Below are 20,416 nucleotides of genomic sequence, written 5' to 3' on the forward strand. Positions count from 1 at the left end.
ATATTGTCCTAGTTCTCTCAGCTTGCAAAATTGATTGTGGTTTCCTCTGAAAGTGCTGGAAGAAACGGGATAATATTGCAGCAGTGCAGTCCTTTAACAAAGGAGAATGTCAGTGTTAAATAATACCTTATATTGAGATCTGGTGTTTATATTCTGTTGTTTGGTATCACTTAATATAGGCATTGCTTGCTTTACAAAATAGATGCTATCCCACAATACTCACAGATTTCTATAAAAGATATTCTATTTTCCTCTTACACCCAGGTTAAATCCAGATATATCACAGGAAGGATTTTGTTTTTAATTATGATGTACTGAAACCACTTTATTGAGGAAAGAATCATTTAGGTAGTAGCCAAGTTGGGGATGTATTGAGCGTCAGAATACTGGAAATACTCTTCTTGTAGCATTTTTCAAACATAGTGGTACTTTTCATTCTCTAGGAATCTACTTTACCCTTCCTAATCTTCAACCTTCTCCCTCTTTTCCAGATCATTGGATTTTTTTCTCATACTTGGCAGTCTTCAAACTATACTTTTGAAACTATCAGAGCTATGTCCCTCCCTTCCTTTGGTCTGAATACTTAGATAATGAACCTGAAGCACAGTGCCACTTCTCTAATAAGTGCCACTGTAACAAGTTGATGCTCTGCAGCGTGAATGTTTAAACACAGGTTTAAAGCAACTTGAACAGTTCTTTAAGATGTAAATTTTATTAAGCAAGTGTGCATAAAGTGAGGCATGTCTGTAATTACATGGTCCTTTATGTTGCTAATAAAGTATTAATGATTTTGTCTTGCATAAACAATAGTAAGGGGCTTACCTTTAATTGGATTAGTAGAATGATGTTGTGCACTTCTTGTCTTTGTTAGTGCTTTCCAAGTGAATATTTCTAGTTTTGCTTGTGATTATAGTAACTTTAATAACCAACATAGATCCCATGGTCTTATGTCATTCAAAAAAAGTCCAGTAATCTTTTTGCAGCATTTAATATCATGTTCTTTAGAGAGTATACTCTAAAATTATATACTTTGTAACTAGTTACTGGACTGTTGTTTGTCGATAAGTATTGGAATGAGTGATCAAACATCACGACTTCTTGAAAAACAGTTCAGGTACTTGTCCTAATGCCAGTAGAATTTCCTTCCTGGGATACCAGCCATACAATGTATCAAATGTTAAATGATGCTTTTTTCTTTTTTTTCTTTTTTTTTTTTTTAAGTTAGATTCCTCAGCCCCTGACAGCTTCCTGTTCAGTGTGGTTCAAACCTCAAACCTGGTGGGTTTTCCTGCCTGGAATGTAAAAATGAATGTAAAGCTTATTCAGTATGTAGAAAAGAGCCACTGCTTCACAAGAACTTGAAGGGCTCACCCCTGTTACAGGACATGCCCCTTTATATACACAGTGTCCAGGTTAAAGCTGGCATTGCCCCATTGGTAAAAGCTCACTTCTTGGCAAAGCAGTTCAACTTGATGGAGAGGAGGGCCACATTTATGAAAATTCTGCTGGAGGAATCTTCTGTATACTCATCCAGAATATGGCAGGAGAGTATACGTTTTGAGTAAAGGCAGCTTTGAGGTAAAATAGCAAAGCTAAAACCCAAAGAGGAACATTGGAGATTGACATGGAAATGCTCAGGCTGAGTGAGAGACCCAGACCAGGGAACATGGAACCTGAAATATGTCACCATTTGAGCGTCTTCTTCCCCTTCCCAGTTGTTTTATATACATGTGAAATCTTATTATAATGAGACAAAGAAATGTAACCTTGAAATAAAGAGGTCACAAACCATGCATCTGGGGAGTAGTGGAAACCCTGTGACACCTGGTCTTTTTTTCAGCCCGGAAGTTTGTATAGCTCCAGTCTGGACTAACTGCTCAACCACCTTTCACTCTGATTCTGTTTTAGGTAACAACACTTAATACTCACAAATAATCTTCAAATGAAAAAAAAAAACTTTCCTGGTTGATTGACTATTTACAATAATTCTTTGTTTTCCTGTAATTAAATTTCTGTTAAGACTTAGACTCTGTTTAACTTCTGTTAAACTACAGTAAAAGTCTTCATTAACCAAAATTCTCAGAAAATGGAAGGAGGTCAGGTGTTTAAGTGTTCTGCTTATTTGAGCAGTATTACTGTAGTACTCTTTCTACTTGAGCATTTTTCCCTGAGAAAAGTAAAGTTTACAATCAGACTACTATGTGCAAATCCCAGCTACAGCACTTAACAGCTGGTAACCTTGGGCAAAATGTGAACCTCTCTGTGCTTTTGGGTTTTTTTTCATCTGAAAAATGGAGATAGTAAGACTTCATGAGATTGGGAGCACTAAAAGAATTAGCATATGAAAGTGCTTAGAACAGTACCTAAAACCTAGTGAATGTCATGTAAATGTTAGCTACTATTATTGCCTTGTCCTGCTATCTAAGAAATGATAATTATGTAGTATTCTGAATGAAAATGCTTAGGGATTTGGGCTAAATTTGTGTTTGGGCTGGGTTGCAGAATGGAAACCAGAAGCTGCCATAATTTGTCCTAAAATACTTGGTCTTTTTGTCTTGTAATCTTCTTGACACATGCCTTCCTCCTAAAAGGCAGTAGAGAGTTCAGATCAGCTGAGTTTTTTTCTCATCCTTTTATTGTTAACTTGAGGTCTAAATATGTTCTAAGAAAATTTACTTAAATGCTTCCTTCCCATAGCTTTGTACAAGCCCTATTGATTAGCTATGGAAACATTGCATGGAGAAAGGTTTTGAAACAGAATGTGTTATATGGTCCATTTCTATAAACAATGTAAGTGGGTATGTATGTTGCTATCTATGCAGGGAAAATAAGGCTAACCATATATACAAGATGTAAATAGTGATTATCTACAAGTGACTGTTATGCAAAAATGGTTTTTTCCACCCTGACTTTTCCCCTTTTTTGTATTTTCCAAATTTTCTTCCATGAAAACCTATTTTATAATCAAATAAAGCTTTTTCAAAGGTGTTTTTAATGTCCCTTTTTCCCCAGCAGCGTTCAAATTAAACCTTCATTTCAAGCTTTACATATTAGATATGAACTAAAACAGTTCTTTTCTTCCTTATCAAGTAAACACTTTGAGGTTAATTACATGAAAATTACTGTGATTCGGCTGCTGTGCATTTTTTTTTTTTTTTTTTTTTTTCCTTTCCTACGTGGTCCTCTCACTGTTGTGGCCTCTCCCATTCCGTTGCGGAGCATAGACTCCGGACGCGCAGGTTCAGCGGCCATGACTCACGGGCCCAGCCGCTCCGCGGCACGTGGGATCTTCCCGGAGCGGGGCACGAACCCGTGTCCCCTGCATCGGCAGGCGGACTCCCAACCACTGCGCCACCAGGGAAGCCCCATGCTATGCATTTTTTAAGGAGAGGCATAATGAGTGATCCATGATTCTAGACTGAGGTGATTTGTATTCATGGGATTAAGTTTCATTTTAATGAAAAGGCAAATATGTTTAACCTTATTATATAAACATGTTATCTTAAAACTTAAGTACTGCTTTTGCTATCAAAAGCCATTCACTAAACGTGGACAGTGAGAAACTGGCCATTCATTCTCAGTCAGCCTGGTTTTGTGTAGAAGCGTGTATTATTTTGATTCCATTCTGTTAAGAATATGTTCTTCCTCGCTGTTTATTTAGTAAGTATAAATATTAAGTGCCCACTTTTTTGGCTTATTTGCTTGATAACCGATATGGATATTTTGGGGGTTTTTTCCTTTAACGGAGTGGGTAGGGTGTTACAAGCTTCTAACCCTGCCCTTAAAAAGCACACCATTTCTATTTGGGGGGTTTTTTAAACGTGAACACAAGCCATGAGAGAACAGTTAACAAGAACAATTTTATATTGCCTGTCGAGTTTTAAGAAATATGGAATAGGGCTTCCCTGGTGGCGCAGTGGTTGAGAGTCCGCCTGCCGATGCAGGGGACACGGGTTCGTGCCCCGGTCCGGGAAGATCCCACATGCGGCGGAGTGGCTGGGCCCGTGAGCCATGGCCGCTGAGCCTGCGCGTCCGGAGCCTGTGTTCCGCAACGGGAGAGGCCACAACAGTGAGAGGCCCACGTACCGCAAAAAAAAAAAAAAAAAAAGAAAGAAAGAAAGAAAGAAATATGGAATGAGGCAATGAACAAAATTATGAGAAGATTAATAAGAGAGCTTCTTAGGAAGGTATTTTCTTTTAATGTGTTTGACATTCTTATTTTTATTAGCTCCACTGTTATTTAAAAACATGTTCCCAGTTTATTTGTGCTACTTCTGAATGAAGTACTAATATTAGTTATTTTTTCTACTTTCACAATCTTTAAAATCTGGAACCTCTTAGTAGTTCTCACTGCTTTTCTACTTGTAAAATCTCTGGTTCTCCACCAATATTCTGCCTTCATCTTCCACTTTTCTTCCCTGTTCCTCAAATATGTTTTTTACTTTGTCCAGACCTTTTCTTTAAGTCCAGGCTCATATGTTACTTCCTCTGTGAATACCAGCCAGGATTAACTTCTCCCTCTTAATTTCATAATGCCCTGTTTATTCTGCTCTTCTGTTACGGTGTCATGGCTAAGAATGCCTAATTTCAAAGATAGGGACCGTGTTTCACTCACCTTTTATCACCCTCCAGGCACATCTTGAGCTCACAGCATCTTTACATAACCGTCTATGACAAATGAGGTGCTAGAGTCAGATGTTGTAGATTTTATGTTATGTTGCACATTTTCAAAATGTGATGTTTGTGTGGAGATATATATATATACATTCGTAGGAATGGATATTAGTGGAGTTAAGGTTGCATTAAAGAATCTAAAATACCATTGGAAATTTATCGGTGTAAATTCCATGATGTAGTGTCCAGGTGATGCTGCATTAGACCACTGTGTCATGAAATCTATAGCTATGTATTGAAGTTTTCTGTGTCAGATTTCTTTTCATAAGAGGGAGTTGCAGGCAGGAGGCAAACAAGGTGAACCTCCAAATACTGGCAATGAATAAAATACAAAAATAGTTTGAAAAACACTTGAGTTTCTTAGGGGGACGTGACTATTTAAGTCAAGGTATTTAAGTCACATTATGTTACAGTGAATTCTGCTAGGTGGTCACATTTTTCTTTTTAATTTTAGTGGACTGTAATTCGGACAAGACCATTGTAAGAAGTTACTTTCCCAGTCTATAAAGAGCTGAGCCCAAATTCTGACCCTGCAATAGATGTATGTGTGGATGAGAGGTGGTGTTTCCAACACAAAAAAGGGTCTTCACATCCCATTTCCATTCCTGCCCTTTCTTTTCCTAGGGGTGGAAATGTGTCAGTGTACGTTTCGATGATATTTGGACTTGAGTATGAATTTGAAATACTTGTTATTTGGTAAACTGAAAATAGGGTTGGTTGTTAATTATTAGGCTAAGGAGCAAGAAAGAAGCTTCTTGGGCTTCCCTGGTGGCGCAGTGGTTGAGAGTCCGCCTGCCGATGCAGGGAACACGGGTTCGTGCCCCGCTCCGGGAAGATCCCACGTGCCGCGGAGCGGCTGGGCCCGTGAGCTATGGCCGCTGAGCCTGCGCGTCCGGAGCCTGTGCTCCGCAACGGGAGAGGCCACAGCAGTGCGAGGCCCGCGTACCGGAAAAAAGAAAGAAAGAAAGAAAGAAGCTTCTTTACCACCAGATTTGAGGACTATAGGAATTTCACAGGGAGAAATGTTTCAGAAACAGCATGTTAACAATCACTTTATTACACATAAGGACCATAATATACAGTTTTTGGGAAAGCTAGATTGGCGAGAACTCATTTGAAACATGGCAATAAAGCACTGTTGCCATAGAAATAGCATCATTTTATAAAACCCTTCACTATCAAAGTATTCACTATAACTGGACTTGTACTTGATTTTTACTTTGTTGTTAATATGTTGCTTAGTTACCGGATATGTTTTGTATTCATATCTTTAGAGAAGGTTGATGTTAGAATTTATTCAATTATTTAGCCATTGAGTGGAATCATTGAGGCTTCCAGGCAACTGCAGTGAGTGATACCCTTGTCTACAATCAATACCTGAGATGGGATCTTTGCCATTCCTGTTGCTTTAGGAATTAATAAGGATGGAGATGAAATCTTGATATTTATAAGGTAGCAGAATAGATTTATGGTGCTATCAGAGAAATCATTTCACTGACCTTTAGTTGTGGAAGTTTGTATAGGCAATGCCATAGTTTGGTTTATCTTTGTAGAAGCTTTTTAGATACCCTGATTAGAAGGTCAGTTATTTATTTTTATCTGGTTTCTTTTAAAAAAAAAACAAAAAAAGGATTTGTGGTAGTTTTTAATAATTTACATAAGTCTTGAGCTAACTGGTTTACATAAAGGAATCCTCTTAGGGTCAGGAGACACATATTGTACAATTCATATTCACTACTCAAAGCTTATCATTGTGGATTCTTGTTTAAATAACTGATAAATTCACTTAATAAAAGTATGTTTATACTCTTAACTTACTAGTTAAATTACCAACAGTGCCTTCAGTTTAGGAAGAACTGTCCCTTAAGGTTTTTGATTTGTGAACTTTGGGCACATTGCTTAACCCCTCTAATGATATGTTCCTCTGTTAAGTGACCTTAATAATATAAGGAAATAACCTTAAAAATTGCTAGGTAACTCAATTTTTCCTTGTGCCCTTGACACATTCCTAATATAAGGATTCGTATCTTAGTGTGGTTTTTCAAACATACAACTATTCTATAAAAGTGGTTCCCCCCTGCCATTATTTTCAGTCTCCAGAAGGACTAGTTCTACTACTACCAACTCAAAACTCTCCATTTTTTAACAAGAGGCCCTGCATTTTGCTTTTGCACTGGGTCCCACAAATTATGTAGCCAGTCCTGGCCCACAGAAACTATTTTTAATAACAGACTGTACTATACACTAACTAGTAATTGTGTATATAAACCAAGTCTGTGGCCCTATAAATTTCCTCAACTGCAAAGGAAATCTTTGTACCCAAATTTTATTTGAGTGTTATTTTGGGAGGGCGGAGAGGGTAGCTGACTTGGGTTACCTACATAGTAAACCTATTAAATATTAGCTCGCATAACAGAAGATTTTTGAGACTTGCTGATTAAACAAAACTCTGTCATCTTAGAACACAAAGTACTTGCTTAAAATACAAAAACATACTGCTAGTGAAATAAATTCAAAGCAGGATTTAACTCACTGTGCCATTACAGGTTATCAAGTTATGCCCAACCAGCAGCAAAACTACCAGGGGATAGTTGGAGTTCAGCAACCCCAGAGTCAGAGCCTAGTTGGTGGCCAGCCGAACAGCATTGGAAATCAGATTCAAGGAGTGGTCATCCCCTATCCTTCAGTGCCATCATATCAGGTACGTGGTCGCTCTTACCTGCATTGGGTAGAGGGGATTTTGAATAACTAAAATGTGTAGCTACGTTCTTCTCCTTTTAATATGGGGAAAATGCTTCTGTAATACATAACTTTATAGTCTTAAGAGTTTTATTAGTCATTGCAGCTTTGTTCTGTCCTCACTTATTGCATCATTCATTCACTTCATTAACTTAGAAAAAAATATCTGAACCATATTAATTTTGAGAAGTAGATTTTTCTGGCATTGTCTGTGTTTCCAGCTATTCAGTACATAAGTATCAATATATGAGCAAGTGTCTTATTCTGTTCTTCAGCTCCTTAGAAAATCTCTTGAGGAGAATGAAATGGGAGGGAAAAATAAAGGTAGAGGTAGGTATATGAAATACAGTACAGATTATAAGTCAGTATTTATAGAATAGAGAAGGATGTGCAATTTCCCATGCCGGAACTGAGCTTTTTCGCCCTCACTAAATCAAAAAAAGGAAGAGTATGTCATGTATTGAAAATGTCATGGATTTTAATTTATAGTTCTAAAGTAGAAATACCTACTGTTTCATGAATAAGTCAGATTTCTTTAGCCCATCTATGGCACATTTCCAGAAATTTATTTTACCTTCCTTTACCTTTCTGGAATAACCTGCGAGTGAGTTTGTTTTATTAGCCTCATGGTTTCCCATAACTGACTCGAATGTTAAGAAATCCAAAGGCCGTTGTCATTCATCTCAACAAGGTAAAAATAATCTAGCTGGGAAGATAAATGTACATCTAAACACAGGTCAACAAATTGATGATACTATACAGACCACTAACTGAAGGAATTGTGGAATATGGTCGTGAATAGGTTAGGGACTTAATACAGAAGTCTTCTAGAAAGGTATAAACCTTTAATCAGCTCTTAAAAGAAAATTATGGGCATAAATTAGTTAAGGCATTCTGAGGATGGGGAAGGATATGAGCAAAGGAGGTAGCATATTCTTGTAATTCCAGAAAATGAAAATTGTAATTAAAATGTAAAATGTGGAATTGTTGAAGACTTCTGAGCACTAAGAATATGTCTACTTTTGAAGCCCCTTGATAATAGAAAGCAACTAAGGAAAAAAGAAGATACATCCTGAAACTAGATTTTATATCTTTCTTTTCTCTCAAATCCTCCATGCTTTTTACTCCAGTCCACCCTGCTTAAGCCGAGGCCCATGAGACTGCCCATCCCCTACTTCTTCTGTAGCTAGATATTAGACAGGAGCTCTCCCTTCTCAAGGACCCTGGTCATGCTACCTAATCTAGTCTGCTGAGCATCTGTTAGATGCCCAGGCACTGTGTAAATAAGATCTCCCTTGAAATATAAGTTTAGGGACTTCCCTGGTGGTCCAGTGAGTAAGACTCTGTGCACCCAGTGCTGGGGGCCCGGGTTCAATCCATGGTCGGGGAACTAGATCCCGCATGCATGCTGCAACTAAGAGTCCGCATGCCGCAACTAAAGATCCTGTGTGCCAAAACTAAGACCCGGTGCAGACTAGACTAAATAAATAAATAAACAAACAAATAAATAAAAGAAAGATTAGTTTAACACTGGAAAATTAACTGGTGGATTAACTATAAAAAAAGAAATATAAGTTTAAAATAAATTACATCCTTGTTAGTGTAGTTTTTAAAAATGGAGCTAGATACTGAAAGTGTTTCAGAGCTAAGACAATTATTATCATTTCTATAGCATACTTTTTTTACAAGTTATAAATTATTTTCTCATGGTATTTCATGTAATCCTTCCACTGGGTGAATGACTGTGAGATGTATTGCTCTGATAAGCAGTGAATGACAGGCTGCTTCATGCTTCCTATTACATTTGGTTAGATAAGCTAGGTGGTAATAAACTGTCATCTAAAAAATAAGCCCGAAGGAATTCCCTAGCAGTCCAGTGGTTAGGACTCGTCGCTTTCACTGCCAAGGGCCTGGGTTCAACCCCTGGTCGGAGAACTAAGATCCTGCAAGTCGTGCATCACGGCTGAAAAAATAAAAATAAAATTTTAAATTAACAAATAAATAATAAACCTGAAAAGTCATCTACTCAGTAGAGTATATTCTGCTGCTGTACATTCTCAAGTACGGTTTCCTCTCGTTTGGTACTTCAGTTTTTTCTTTACCACTAGTTACAAATTTATTCTGTAGCTTAAATCATCTAGATTGAGTTGCCATTTTTCCTAGATCTTGCATATACACTAACTTAGATAGAATCAGAAATAATCTTAGGATGTTACACTGCCTCAGTAGACAAAAAGACTGAAATATATTTTGTCATAAAAAATTGGATAAATCAAACCAGCAACTTTATCTTTGCTGCTGAGCCAAATTGAAAGTAGTTTAAGAGATTACTGTGTATTTTGAAAGGACTAGTTACTAGTTTAGAAACATGTTATATAGGCAAGACTTAGAAGTTAATCATCAACTTATAAATCACAGAGCCCAGGTATAGAGAATGATGAAGTGGTTAAAGAACTAAGGCTCTGGAGCCAGTGGGCATGGGTTCAAACCCCGACTTTTCTCCTTACTAGCTATACAACCTTGGGCAAGTTATTAACCTCAATTTTTAACCCCTTCTATAAAACAAGGATGATAAAAGTAACTTCTTAGGGTTGTTAGGAAGACTTGATGTAATAATATACATAAAGTTCTTGGAACAGAACCTGAACATGGTAGTAAGTACTCGGTAATGTTAACTTTGATTGTCATCACTGTTACTACTGTTGCTGACATCATCATCAGAAGCTTTTACACAGGCTTTATTTACCAAAATCATGGTAATGCAACTAATGTGGTGCACTTGTAAATTACAAAACCATTATGCTGTTGTGGTTTCTATTTTAGAAACTGGAAACTAGAGAAATGAATCCATTATGTTCATGTGTTTTTTTGTGTTTTTTTAAAAATTTATTTATTTTTGGCCACGTTGGGTCTTCATTGCTGTGCGCGGGCTTTCTGTAGTTGCGGCGAGCGGGAGCTACTCTTGGTTGTGTTGCGCGGGCTTCTCATGGCAGTGTCTTATATTGTTGCAGAGCACGGGCTCGAGGCCTGTGGACTTAAGTAGTTGTGGCGTGAGGGCTCAGTAGTTGTGGCTCTTGGGCTTAGTTGCTCCACAGCATGTGGGATCTTCCCAGACCAGGGATCAAACCCGTGTCCCGTGCATTGGCAGGTGGATTCTTAACCACTGCACCACCAGGGAAGTCCTGGTTATGTTCATGTGGTTTCTATGTAGATGAATGTGGAAAACAGAGAATTGAAAGATCCGCTGTTCATCAGATGCCTGCTGTGCCAGATCCTGTAAATGGAGATTATAATGGAGATGATACCCCTCCTGAGGTGGAGGTGGCATCCTGTTTTTGCAGATAATGAACTCTGGGGCCTCAGAATCTGAGTTAAGTCGTTTGCCCAGTGTCACATATATAGTAAAATTGATGGAGTCAGTATCACATCTAGATATCTTAAGCTTCAGAGCTCACACTTTCTGATCCAGTGTATCTCACTAGTACCCCATCTGAGTTTTACTTCGCTCTACCTGAGGTAAATTGCATTACTCTTTCCATGTGAAAGGGTCATCCTTATTTGGAAACTGTTTCTTTTTAAAAATAACTTCTGGGACTTCCCTGGTGGCACACTGGTTCAGAATTCACCTGCCAATGCAGGGGACATGGCTTCAATCCCTGGTCCAGGAAGATCCCACATGCTGCGGAGCAACTAAGCCCGTGCACCACAACTGCTGAGCCTGTGCTGTAGAGCCTGTGAGCCACAACTACTGAACCCGCCTGCCACAACTACTGAAGCCTGCACACCACAACGAAGAGTAACCCTGGCTCCCTGCAACTAAAGAAAGCCCGCGTGCAGTAACAAAGACCCAACGCAGCCAAAAATTAAATAAATAAATTTTTAAAATAAAAATAATAAGATAACTTCTACTTTGGGATGTGAGTCATAACTCCTAGCCTACTGTACTATTGATAAATGCTAGCCAAAAACAATAACCAGCTAAAAGGAACATTGAAATAAAGTGGTAATGCTTTAACTAACTTATCAGGACAGCCTATTGGCAGTTTTACCTTATTCCTAACTGCTCACACTTGAAAGTTTATGGAGGCTGGAGACATTAACATTTGCAAGGTTTTAAAGAACGTTTTTTGCCTTTAAATTGCCTTTCAAATTTTAGGTTTCACTGCCTCAAGGTTCTCAAGGAATTGCCCATCAGACTTATCAACAGCCTGTTATGTTCCCTAATCAGTCTAATCAAGGATCTATGCCTACAGCAGGAATGCCAGTTTACTATAGCATCATTCCACCTGGCCAACAAAATAATTTAAGGTGAGTATGAATAAAAAGCCTAATCTTGTAGCTCCTCATTGTTTATCAGGATTGTGGTCTGTTGCTAATTTTAAAGTTGCCTAAGGGGCATTACCTGAGATCATTCTCTAATCTAGAATAGAAAAACTACAATACAATCTATTTATCTAGCTTTTTTTTTTTTTAACAAAATCAGTATAAGCAAGGCATTCCATATGTAAACCAATGGAGAATCAAATTTTCTCTCATGTGCCTGAAAGTAGTAGGCCAGTCTCCTTTTACTCACCTAAGTGGAATCAATAGTTGGCCATAGATCTTAGAGTTAAGAGCGTTTATGTGTTAATATTTAAGGTTTTTGTAAGAGTCTGGGGAGAATGTATTTCCTGTATATAACTTCAAGAGCAAAATATCTTTCTGGAATCTTTCAGGCTCTGGGGAGCTCCTTTTTCATCAGTAAGAGGAGGGAGGCATATGAGAAGCAAATGATAGTAGGTCTATATTAAAGCAAGTTGTGAAGTATTCCATTAGCCACTTAACTTAAAAGAACAGAAGCTTCTCTGATAAGCCTAATGTGTTAAAAAAAAAAAATAGTCTTCCTTTGAGTTGGGTACTTTTAGTCTGCTGTTCAGAGTGGATTACAGTCTTTCATTTATTCTCATGACATTTCTGTAAGGTTGCCAGAGTAGCCTTGGTGCTCTTTTTAATAAGGAGTCTGAAGGTAGAATTGCTGATAAGAGGCTGTCACCCAGTTATGGTTACAGATGGTATTTAGAGGTGAAGAAGGGGTTGCAGTACTTGCTTCATTGAATCTGTTTGGGAAAATGGGGACTTGACTCTCATGTTATTTGTTGTCATAAACACACATACATACACACCTGAGGAACTCACATATTTCCTCCTCTCTGTGGATACCACAAACTGAAAAGGCCCAGGCTTTTTAAACAAGTTGGTTGAAATCTCACAGGCAACTTTGGAGTTTTATACAATGATGAGCCCCAGCTCTTTTGTGGTAGAGCTGCTGCACAGTGAAAATTTAAAATAAATTTTTTGGGGGCCTCACTGTGCAGCACGCAGGATCTTATTTCCCGGACCAGGGATTGAACCTGCATCCCCTGCAATGGAAGCACGGAGTCTTAACCACTGAACTGCTAGGGAAGTCCTGAAAATAGAAATTTATACTGTGTTAAAATTTCCCATTATTTTTTAAAGCCTTCCAGGTGATTCTTCTGGCAATAAGAGTTGAGACTCACTGACCTATGCTAACCAGCCCTTTTTTTCATCTGTACACTTCAGCTATGCACAAGTCTCCATAACCAGTAATATTTTACACATTTGCAAGAAAGTCATAATATCTGTCATTGTAAAATTTCATCCAGGACCCAGTGTCCTAAGGTAAAACTGTGTCGATTACTCCATACCAGCAAGTATAATAAATCTCAGTTTGTTCACAGGGGGAAAGTATATCTTAAACTCTAAGCTATAGGGTCCTGATCCAAACACACATGTTTATACTAAAACATTACCAGATTATAAGATTTCTGTAAGAACACTAAGTGAGCCTTTGTTCTGAAAAATGTCTTCCTTAGCTTGAGTTGCTTAGCAATCCATTTTCTTGTGGCGGCTCCTTATGCAGAAAAGTGGAATTTGAATTATCTTTACTTTCAGCTCAACCAATCAGTTATCACTGAGGCAATTTTGTGTTTGGATTGGATTGTGTTGTTATGTGTACTATGAGGATTTAGCATGGCCTGATACAAATCATGTGCCTTGTCACTTTCAGCAAGCCATGTACCGGTCAGAGAAACTAGTTTTACAACAAATCATGGTATTTCTGTCTATGATGTAGAGAAAAATCTAATTTCATTCCTACAGTCTGCAAAAATGGGCAGGCTAGTTGGATAATATTTTCAAAATGCTCCCATTTGGGTTTTTTTTGTATTACCATTTATTTTCCCATTTTTATCTTGAAACTCAAAAGGAGAATATACTTTTGTCTTTGATCTGCAATCTCAAAGCGCCAGCGTACAGAGAGGGGAACTTGAAGAGACTGTAACCTTTATTTTTCAGAACTCTAAAAAAAAGGTTTCACAGAATCTTTATGAAATAATGAAAAAGAAAACCTACTTTTAAGTCTTTTTCCCTTTTCCATCTGCATAGTCTGTTTTTCCTCATTTTGTAAACTAGTATCCCTCTAGTGTGCCCTTTGTCCTACTTCTGGAACTGTTTTGGATTCCTTTAATTTCTCCTAAACTTCTAGTTTTGCATTTTGGTTTTTTGTTTGCCTCAGCCATCCTTTGAAATAATTGTCAATAACAGAGTCTCAATCTGAACCACATGTTTTAGTGAACTTTTACTTCTGTTGTTATTAAAAGGGAATTTGTTAACACTTAGCCTAGAGAAATAAAATGTAATGAGAAAGTTACTTCTGGTGCTAAAACATTGCCTTTTCAGAATGTTTATTTTCTCTTCATTGGATATAACAGCTTTTATTTATCACCAAAATTAATTAGTAAATTAAGTTATATGGACAAAAATAATTTTAAATAGGAAGGGAAGAGGATGCTTATAGCTATTCCATTTCTTGTAAACTCACCAAAAATGAGTGATAATAGTAATTTTTTAATATAAATTTATTTATTTATTTTTGGCTGCATTGGGTCTTTCTTGCTGCCCGTGGGCTTTCTCCAGTTGCAGTGAGCAGGGGCTACTCTTTGTTGAGGTGCACAAGCTTCTTATTGCGGTGGCTTCTCTTGTCACGGAGCATGGGCTCTAGGCGCATGGGCTTCAGTAGTTGTGGCATGCGGGCTCAGTAGTTGTGGCTCACGGGCTCTGGAACGCAGGCTCAGTAGTTGTGGCGCACGGGCTTAGTTGCTCCATGGCATGTGGGATCTTCCCGGACGAGGGCTCAAACCCTTGTCCCCTGCATTGGCAGGCGGATTCTTAACCACTGCACCACCAGGGAAGTCTCTATTTTATTTTATTTTTTTGGAAGTCTCTATTTTAGATTAATAATTTTTAAGTAGATATCTTTAAAGAATAAAGAGGAGAGGTGTTATTTCATGCAAAAATCTTTTCATTTTTCAGTCTCTCTCAGTGAGTTTCTATTGGGCAAAATAATTCTCCTGCATCTACATTTTGTCCGTTAAAAGAGTGTTCTCCCTATTTAACTTGTTTGGGTCTTCCTGATTATACGTACAAGACAGAGTCATTGTAGAAAATTTGAAAATATAAAATTTTCAAAATGTAAAAAAGGGTGAAAAAGCAAATCAGCTACAATCTCACCACTCAGAGATAATCACTGTTAAATTTTGGTGTCTTCATTCAAGTTATTTTTCAGTGTACACATAATATGTGAACTTTGTTAGGAATCATATATTCTAAACATTATATTTTTAATTACATTGTTCATAAGCTCTGGTTTCAAAATTGAACCAGGGACTTCCCTGGTGGCGCAGTGGTTAAGAATCTACCTGCCAAGACAGGGGACACAGGTTCAATCTCTGGTCCGGGAAGATCCCACATGCCGTGGAGCATCTGAGCCAATGCGCCACAACTACTGAGCCTGTGCTCTGGAGCCCATGAGCCACAACTACTGAGACCGCATGCCACAACTACTGAAGCCTGCGTGCCTAGAGCCCGTGCTTCACAACAAGAGAAGCCACCGCAATGAGAAGCCCGTGCAACGCAACAAAGAGTAGCCCCGCTCACGACAACTAGAGAAAGCCCACATGCAGCAACGAAGACCCAATGCAGCCAAAAATAAATAAATAAATAATTTGTAATGAATAAATAAATAAATAAGCCAGCCCCACAATGTGGCCAAAATAACAAATAAAGAACTCTAAGAAGGAAATTACAAGTTTTGCAGTTCATGAAGTCTTACAGATAAAAGGTCAAGAAGAGTATTTATTCAAAAATAGGTAGTACTTTTTTGAAAGACAGAAGGCAAAGGACTTATGTAAGGAGAAATTCAGTTAGTTTTTTTTTTAAACGTAAGGAAAAAGGAGTACACCTCTTAATCTTCCCACCCACTTTTGAATTATTCGTTAGATTTTTACAGCTTTCTTCCTCAAGTAAATTTTAAGCTTTTCCAAATTGTTTCTCAAAATCCATCCTGACTTTCTTCACAGCCCAAGAATTTGAATGGCTTGCCATTTTATTTGTTATTTCTTCAGGCCATAGGTAACCTAGATAACAAGCGATCCCCTGAGATACTCCAAGTTTAGGAAGCAGAAAAGGTTTGTGTTGGAAGTGCCCCTTTGGCATATTCTACTTATTTTATTTTGTGAATAATTTCTATTCCTTGAGAGTGTGTTTTGTACTGCTGTGTAAAACAACTCTTGTGTTTCACACTCCTGTGTAAAACAACTCCTGTGTTTTACTTATCAGTGTTGGGGACAATATCAGACATGTTGATGAAAGGATCTTAAAAACCTACATCCTCTTGATTTCCATTTCCGGCCATGATAGAGTAGTACAAACCAAATTTGTCCTCCTACCATAACTTTAAAACTAGAGACAAATACATGAAACAACAGTTTTCATTAGGCAGTGAGGGACAGTAAACCCTGAGAGAGGGAAAACAAACAAGGGAGTCTTCCGATTGCTCCAGCTTGCTGCCTGGGGAGAGCGTCCTAGCCACATCTCAGGGAGGAGGAACCCAAGCAAGACCCTCTGTCTAAGTTAAGGAGATGGAATTAGGAGTCCCAGGAAGCCAAGGTGGCTTAGAGTTTGCAGGGCAGCATACTGAAGAGAAGAGGGTTACAAAGAGGTTACTCTGGAGATCTAAGTGGGACCCTTTTGAGTCTTAGTTGATTGCTGACTGGTGCATTTATGTGCAAAAACTCCCCAAGGCAGGGAAAAGAACCATTCAAAAGGAACAGGCAGAACAATCCCTGAAGCTCACACAAGGACAGGAAGAGTTTAAATTCCTACCAGCCAGTATGTCAAAACCTCATAACACATGAGGCATTGAGTAGAGGACTTAAAAGAATACTGTCTCAGTAGTGGAGGACAATTAGCCTTAGATTAAAAGCTGCTCTGGTCCTGCCTTAAACAAGCAGGACCCAAAAGGATTAAATTGTCTCCAGATAACTGTGGCTCAGAACAAAGCTCAGAAATATTATTTAAAAATACAAGGGGGACTTCCCTGCTGGCGCAGTGGTTAAGAATCCGCTTGCGGGCTTCCCTGGTGGCGCAGTGGTTGAGAGTCCGCCTTCCGATGCACAGGACACGGGTTCGTGTCCCGTTCTGGGAGGATCCCACATGCCGCGGAGCGGCTGGGCCCATGAGCCATGGCCGCTGAGCCTGCGCGTCCGGGGCCTGTGCTCCGCAACGGGAGAGGCCACAGCAAGGAGAGGCCCGCGTACCGCAAAAAAAAAAAAAAAAAGAAAAAAAAATCCGCCTACCAATGCAGGGAACGCAGGTCCAATCCCTGGTCCTGGAAGATACCATGCCACAGAGCAACTAAGCCCGTGCCCCACAGCTACTGAGCCTGTGCTCTAGAGTCCACGAGCCACAACTACTGAGCCCGCACACCACGACTACTGAAGCCTGCGCACCTAGAGCCTGTGCTCTGCAATAAGAGAAGCCACCGCAGTGAGAAGCCCATGCACTGCAACAAAGAGTAGCCCAAGCTCGCCGCAACTAGAGAAAGCCTGCGCACAGCAATGAAGACCCAACACAGCCAAAACAAACAAAAAAAAAACAACAAGGATATCCAACAGTCAACAAGGTTAAATTCATAATGCCTGGCATCCAATCAAAAATTAGGAAGTATGCAAGGAAGTGAGAAACTAATAAGGCCAATAATGAGGAAAAATCAGTCAATTGAAACTGACTGAAACAATGCCAGTATAAAATTCAGACAGAGGAAGAAGAACTAGGAAATAATGAACAGAGCATCAGTGCTTTTCAGGGGGCCTAATGCATGTGCAATTGGCATCCTCCAAAGAGAGAAAAAGGGCGGACAAAAAAATATTTGAATAGTAATGGCTGAAATGTTTCAAAATTTATGAAAATCATAAACCTGCATATCCAAAAAGTTCAACAAACTCAGGCAAAAGAAATATGGAGGAAACTTTTCAAAACGTTATAAAGGGAAAATTGTAAAAGTAGCCAGAGAAAAAAAGATACGTTACATATAGAGGAACAAAGATAAGAATTCGATAGACTTCTTGTTAGAAACAATACAAGCCAGAAGACAGTGGTACAACATCTGTATTTGGGGTTATGAGAGAAAAAACAGAATTCTATACCAGTAGAAATATTTTTCAGAAACAAATATGAAATAAAGACTATTTCAAACATGCAAAAACTGAAACAATTAATCACCAGCTTACCTGCACTGCAAGGAATGTTAAAGGAAGTCTTTCAGACAGTAAGAAAATTATACCAGATGGAAACTGGCTACACAACAGAATAAAAATGAAAAGTCAAACAATATACTGACTGGGAAATCAAATATCTGAAAAAGTACTTCTGTAGAGAGGATATGAAGAATTCTCAAACCTCAGTAATTAAAAAAAAAAAACATCTTCAGAAACAATTTGTTTAAAAAGTTAAACCTACGTGTGGAGCACTGCTATACAATAGTTAGAGGTACATGGTGAGGAAAGTTGTGGAAACTTAGTGATGTTCTTTTCTTAATCCAAATGGAGGTTACATAGTTCTTCATCTTATAATTCTTTAAAATGTATAATATATTTCTGGGTACTCTTGTTGTATATATATTTCAAACCCCTAAATAGGTAATAAAATCATTAACTATGGGGGAAGACTTTAAGAGATAAGGGGCAAGAGAATGGGAGGAGAGGAACTGGAGACACTAAATAGAGACAACTTTTGAGAATTGCATCCCTAAAGGGAGCATTGAATTTCAGTAGTATATGGGAGGGGAAAATGAGGTTAAGAGAGAGTGTCCTGTTCTTAATTGAAAAAAGAAGTGTTTGCATGCTGAAATGAAAGACACCAGAAAGAGGTGTGTTGCTATAGGAGAGAGGGGGTAGAGTTGTAAGGTCCTCAAGGCGGATGAGAGTAAACACTCAAATGGAAAGTCGGTTAGCCATAAATAAAATGCAGAGGATTTGCGTATGGTAAATGGAGGAAAAGCAGAGTGCATGGGCTCAGATATTAGTATGTAGATAGGTGTGGTGAAGAGTTTATGAAAATACTTTTCTGACTGCTTTATTTTTCTCACTGATTTAGGATTCAAGATATGAAGTGCGTTATCAAAGAGTAGATGAATGTTTTAAAGGTTGTTTTGATATAAAGATTCAGCACAGTTACATTAAGACAGATTTCAAAAAGAAAGCATCAAGATGTGGGGAAATGTGACAGATGTCTGATAAAAGCTTATAAACATTTGTATCACTTCTGTATGTTCTAGAATGATAATATTAATGATAATTATTTGTGGAGTTCTAGAATGAACTCCACAAATAATTCATGGAAATAAGTAGTTTACCCATTTGACAAGAACTAATAATAAATTATCACATGAGAAAATGTTCACTCTCCCCAACAATCTTAAGAAATGAGAACTAAGGCAACCTTAACCAAAAAAGGAGGACAAAACAGTTAACACTAAGCAGAGAGACAAACATTGCTGGGTGCTAGGTATATGAAAACTGATTCTATAAATCAGTCTGATGATATTTAACAAAACATGAAACTGCTGTACTTTTTTATTCTGTAATTCTACCTCTAAAAGGTTTACCACAAATATAATCCACCCCCAAAATTAAAATTGCTCCAAAAACAAGTTGTAAAAAATGTTATTCATAGGAAAATCCAACAAAAATGATCCAAGAGAAATATGGAGTAACCTTTGAATAGTTTACTTTCATTTTTCATTTTTATTTTTTCTGCTAGGCTGATTAAATTTGGTTTAAATTCTGGTGAAATTTGCTCAGGTTGTCACAGATGGTGAATCAGTCATTGGGACTAATGAGATTCAGAGTGCTTGTTTTTTGTTACCTGCTTCAGTCTCTTTAATTCATTATTAAAGAATTAAACGTGTGATACCCAGACTACTATAGTCCCCAAATGGATTATATCGATTACTTACAGCATCTTCAGGGAACACAGCACATGTCTACTAAGCAATGTTATTAAGTTCAGGAAGTTTGTTTGACTATCACTGGCAGTAAGACGTCAGATGGTTTAAAAAGGCAGAAAACCAAAGCACACCTTGCCATATATTCATCAATTTTCAATGACATCATCTTTAGTAGTCACTAAAAACTGTAGCACATGTGAGACTTGCTTTTCAAGTGAACTAATTATTGCTTAAGAAGAATACACTGGGTCCTATTCTCCCATCAAAAATAATAATAATTTGAAATAACAGTCATTATATTTGCAAAACCATAAAGAGAAGAGATGAATGATAGCAATGACATTTTTATGTAGGGTTTTGAATACTATTACTTTTCCTAAATCATCAACCATTTTGTGGGTGACTTCATATAATATGACTTCTTTGTGTGTACCTTTTACATATGCACTATTTTTGTCCGTTCTCCTATTTCCTTATTTATCTTTTTTGTAAACAGCATTATTGAGGTAAAATTCATATACCATACAATTCACCCACTTAAGTGTACTGCTTAATAGTTTTTCGTATATTCACAGATGTGCAGCAACCATCACCACAGTCAATTTTAGAACATTTTTCTCTCTGGAAAAACAAACAAAAACCCTGAAGTAGGGCTTC

The 20,416-nt window shown here is 38.0% G+C and overlaps 1 protein-coding gene across 4 annotated transcripts in view; it reads left to right on the forward strand.

Moving 5' to 3' along the window:
• R3HDM1 (R3H domain containing 1) overlaps window positions 1-20,416 on the forward strand; it is a 111,990-nt gene that overhangs the window by 62,637 nt on the left and 28,937 nt on the right. For all 4 annotated transcript variants that reach the window (XM_082840626.1, XM_082840623.1, XM_082840625.1 and 1 more), the window contains 2 exons: window positions 7,221-7,375; window positions 11,570-11,721. In XM_082840626.1, coding sequence (XP_082696752.1) covers window positions 7,221-7,375; window positions 11,570-11,721 — 307 coding nt within the window. The remainder of the gene's footprint in view (window positions 1-7,220; window positions 7,376-11,569; window positions 11,722-20,416) is intronic.

This window comes from Leucopleurus acutus (assembly GCF_964270905.1).
Source record: "Leucopleurus acutus genome assembly, chromosome: 6".
In the NCBI taxonomy this organism is placed as follows: Eukaryota; Metazoa; Chordata; class Mammalia; order Artiodactyla; family Delphinidae; genus Leucopleurus; species Leucopleurus acutus.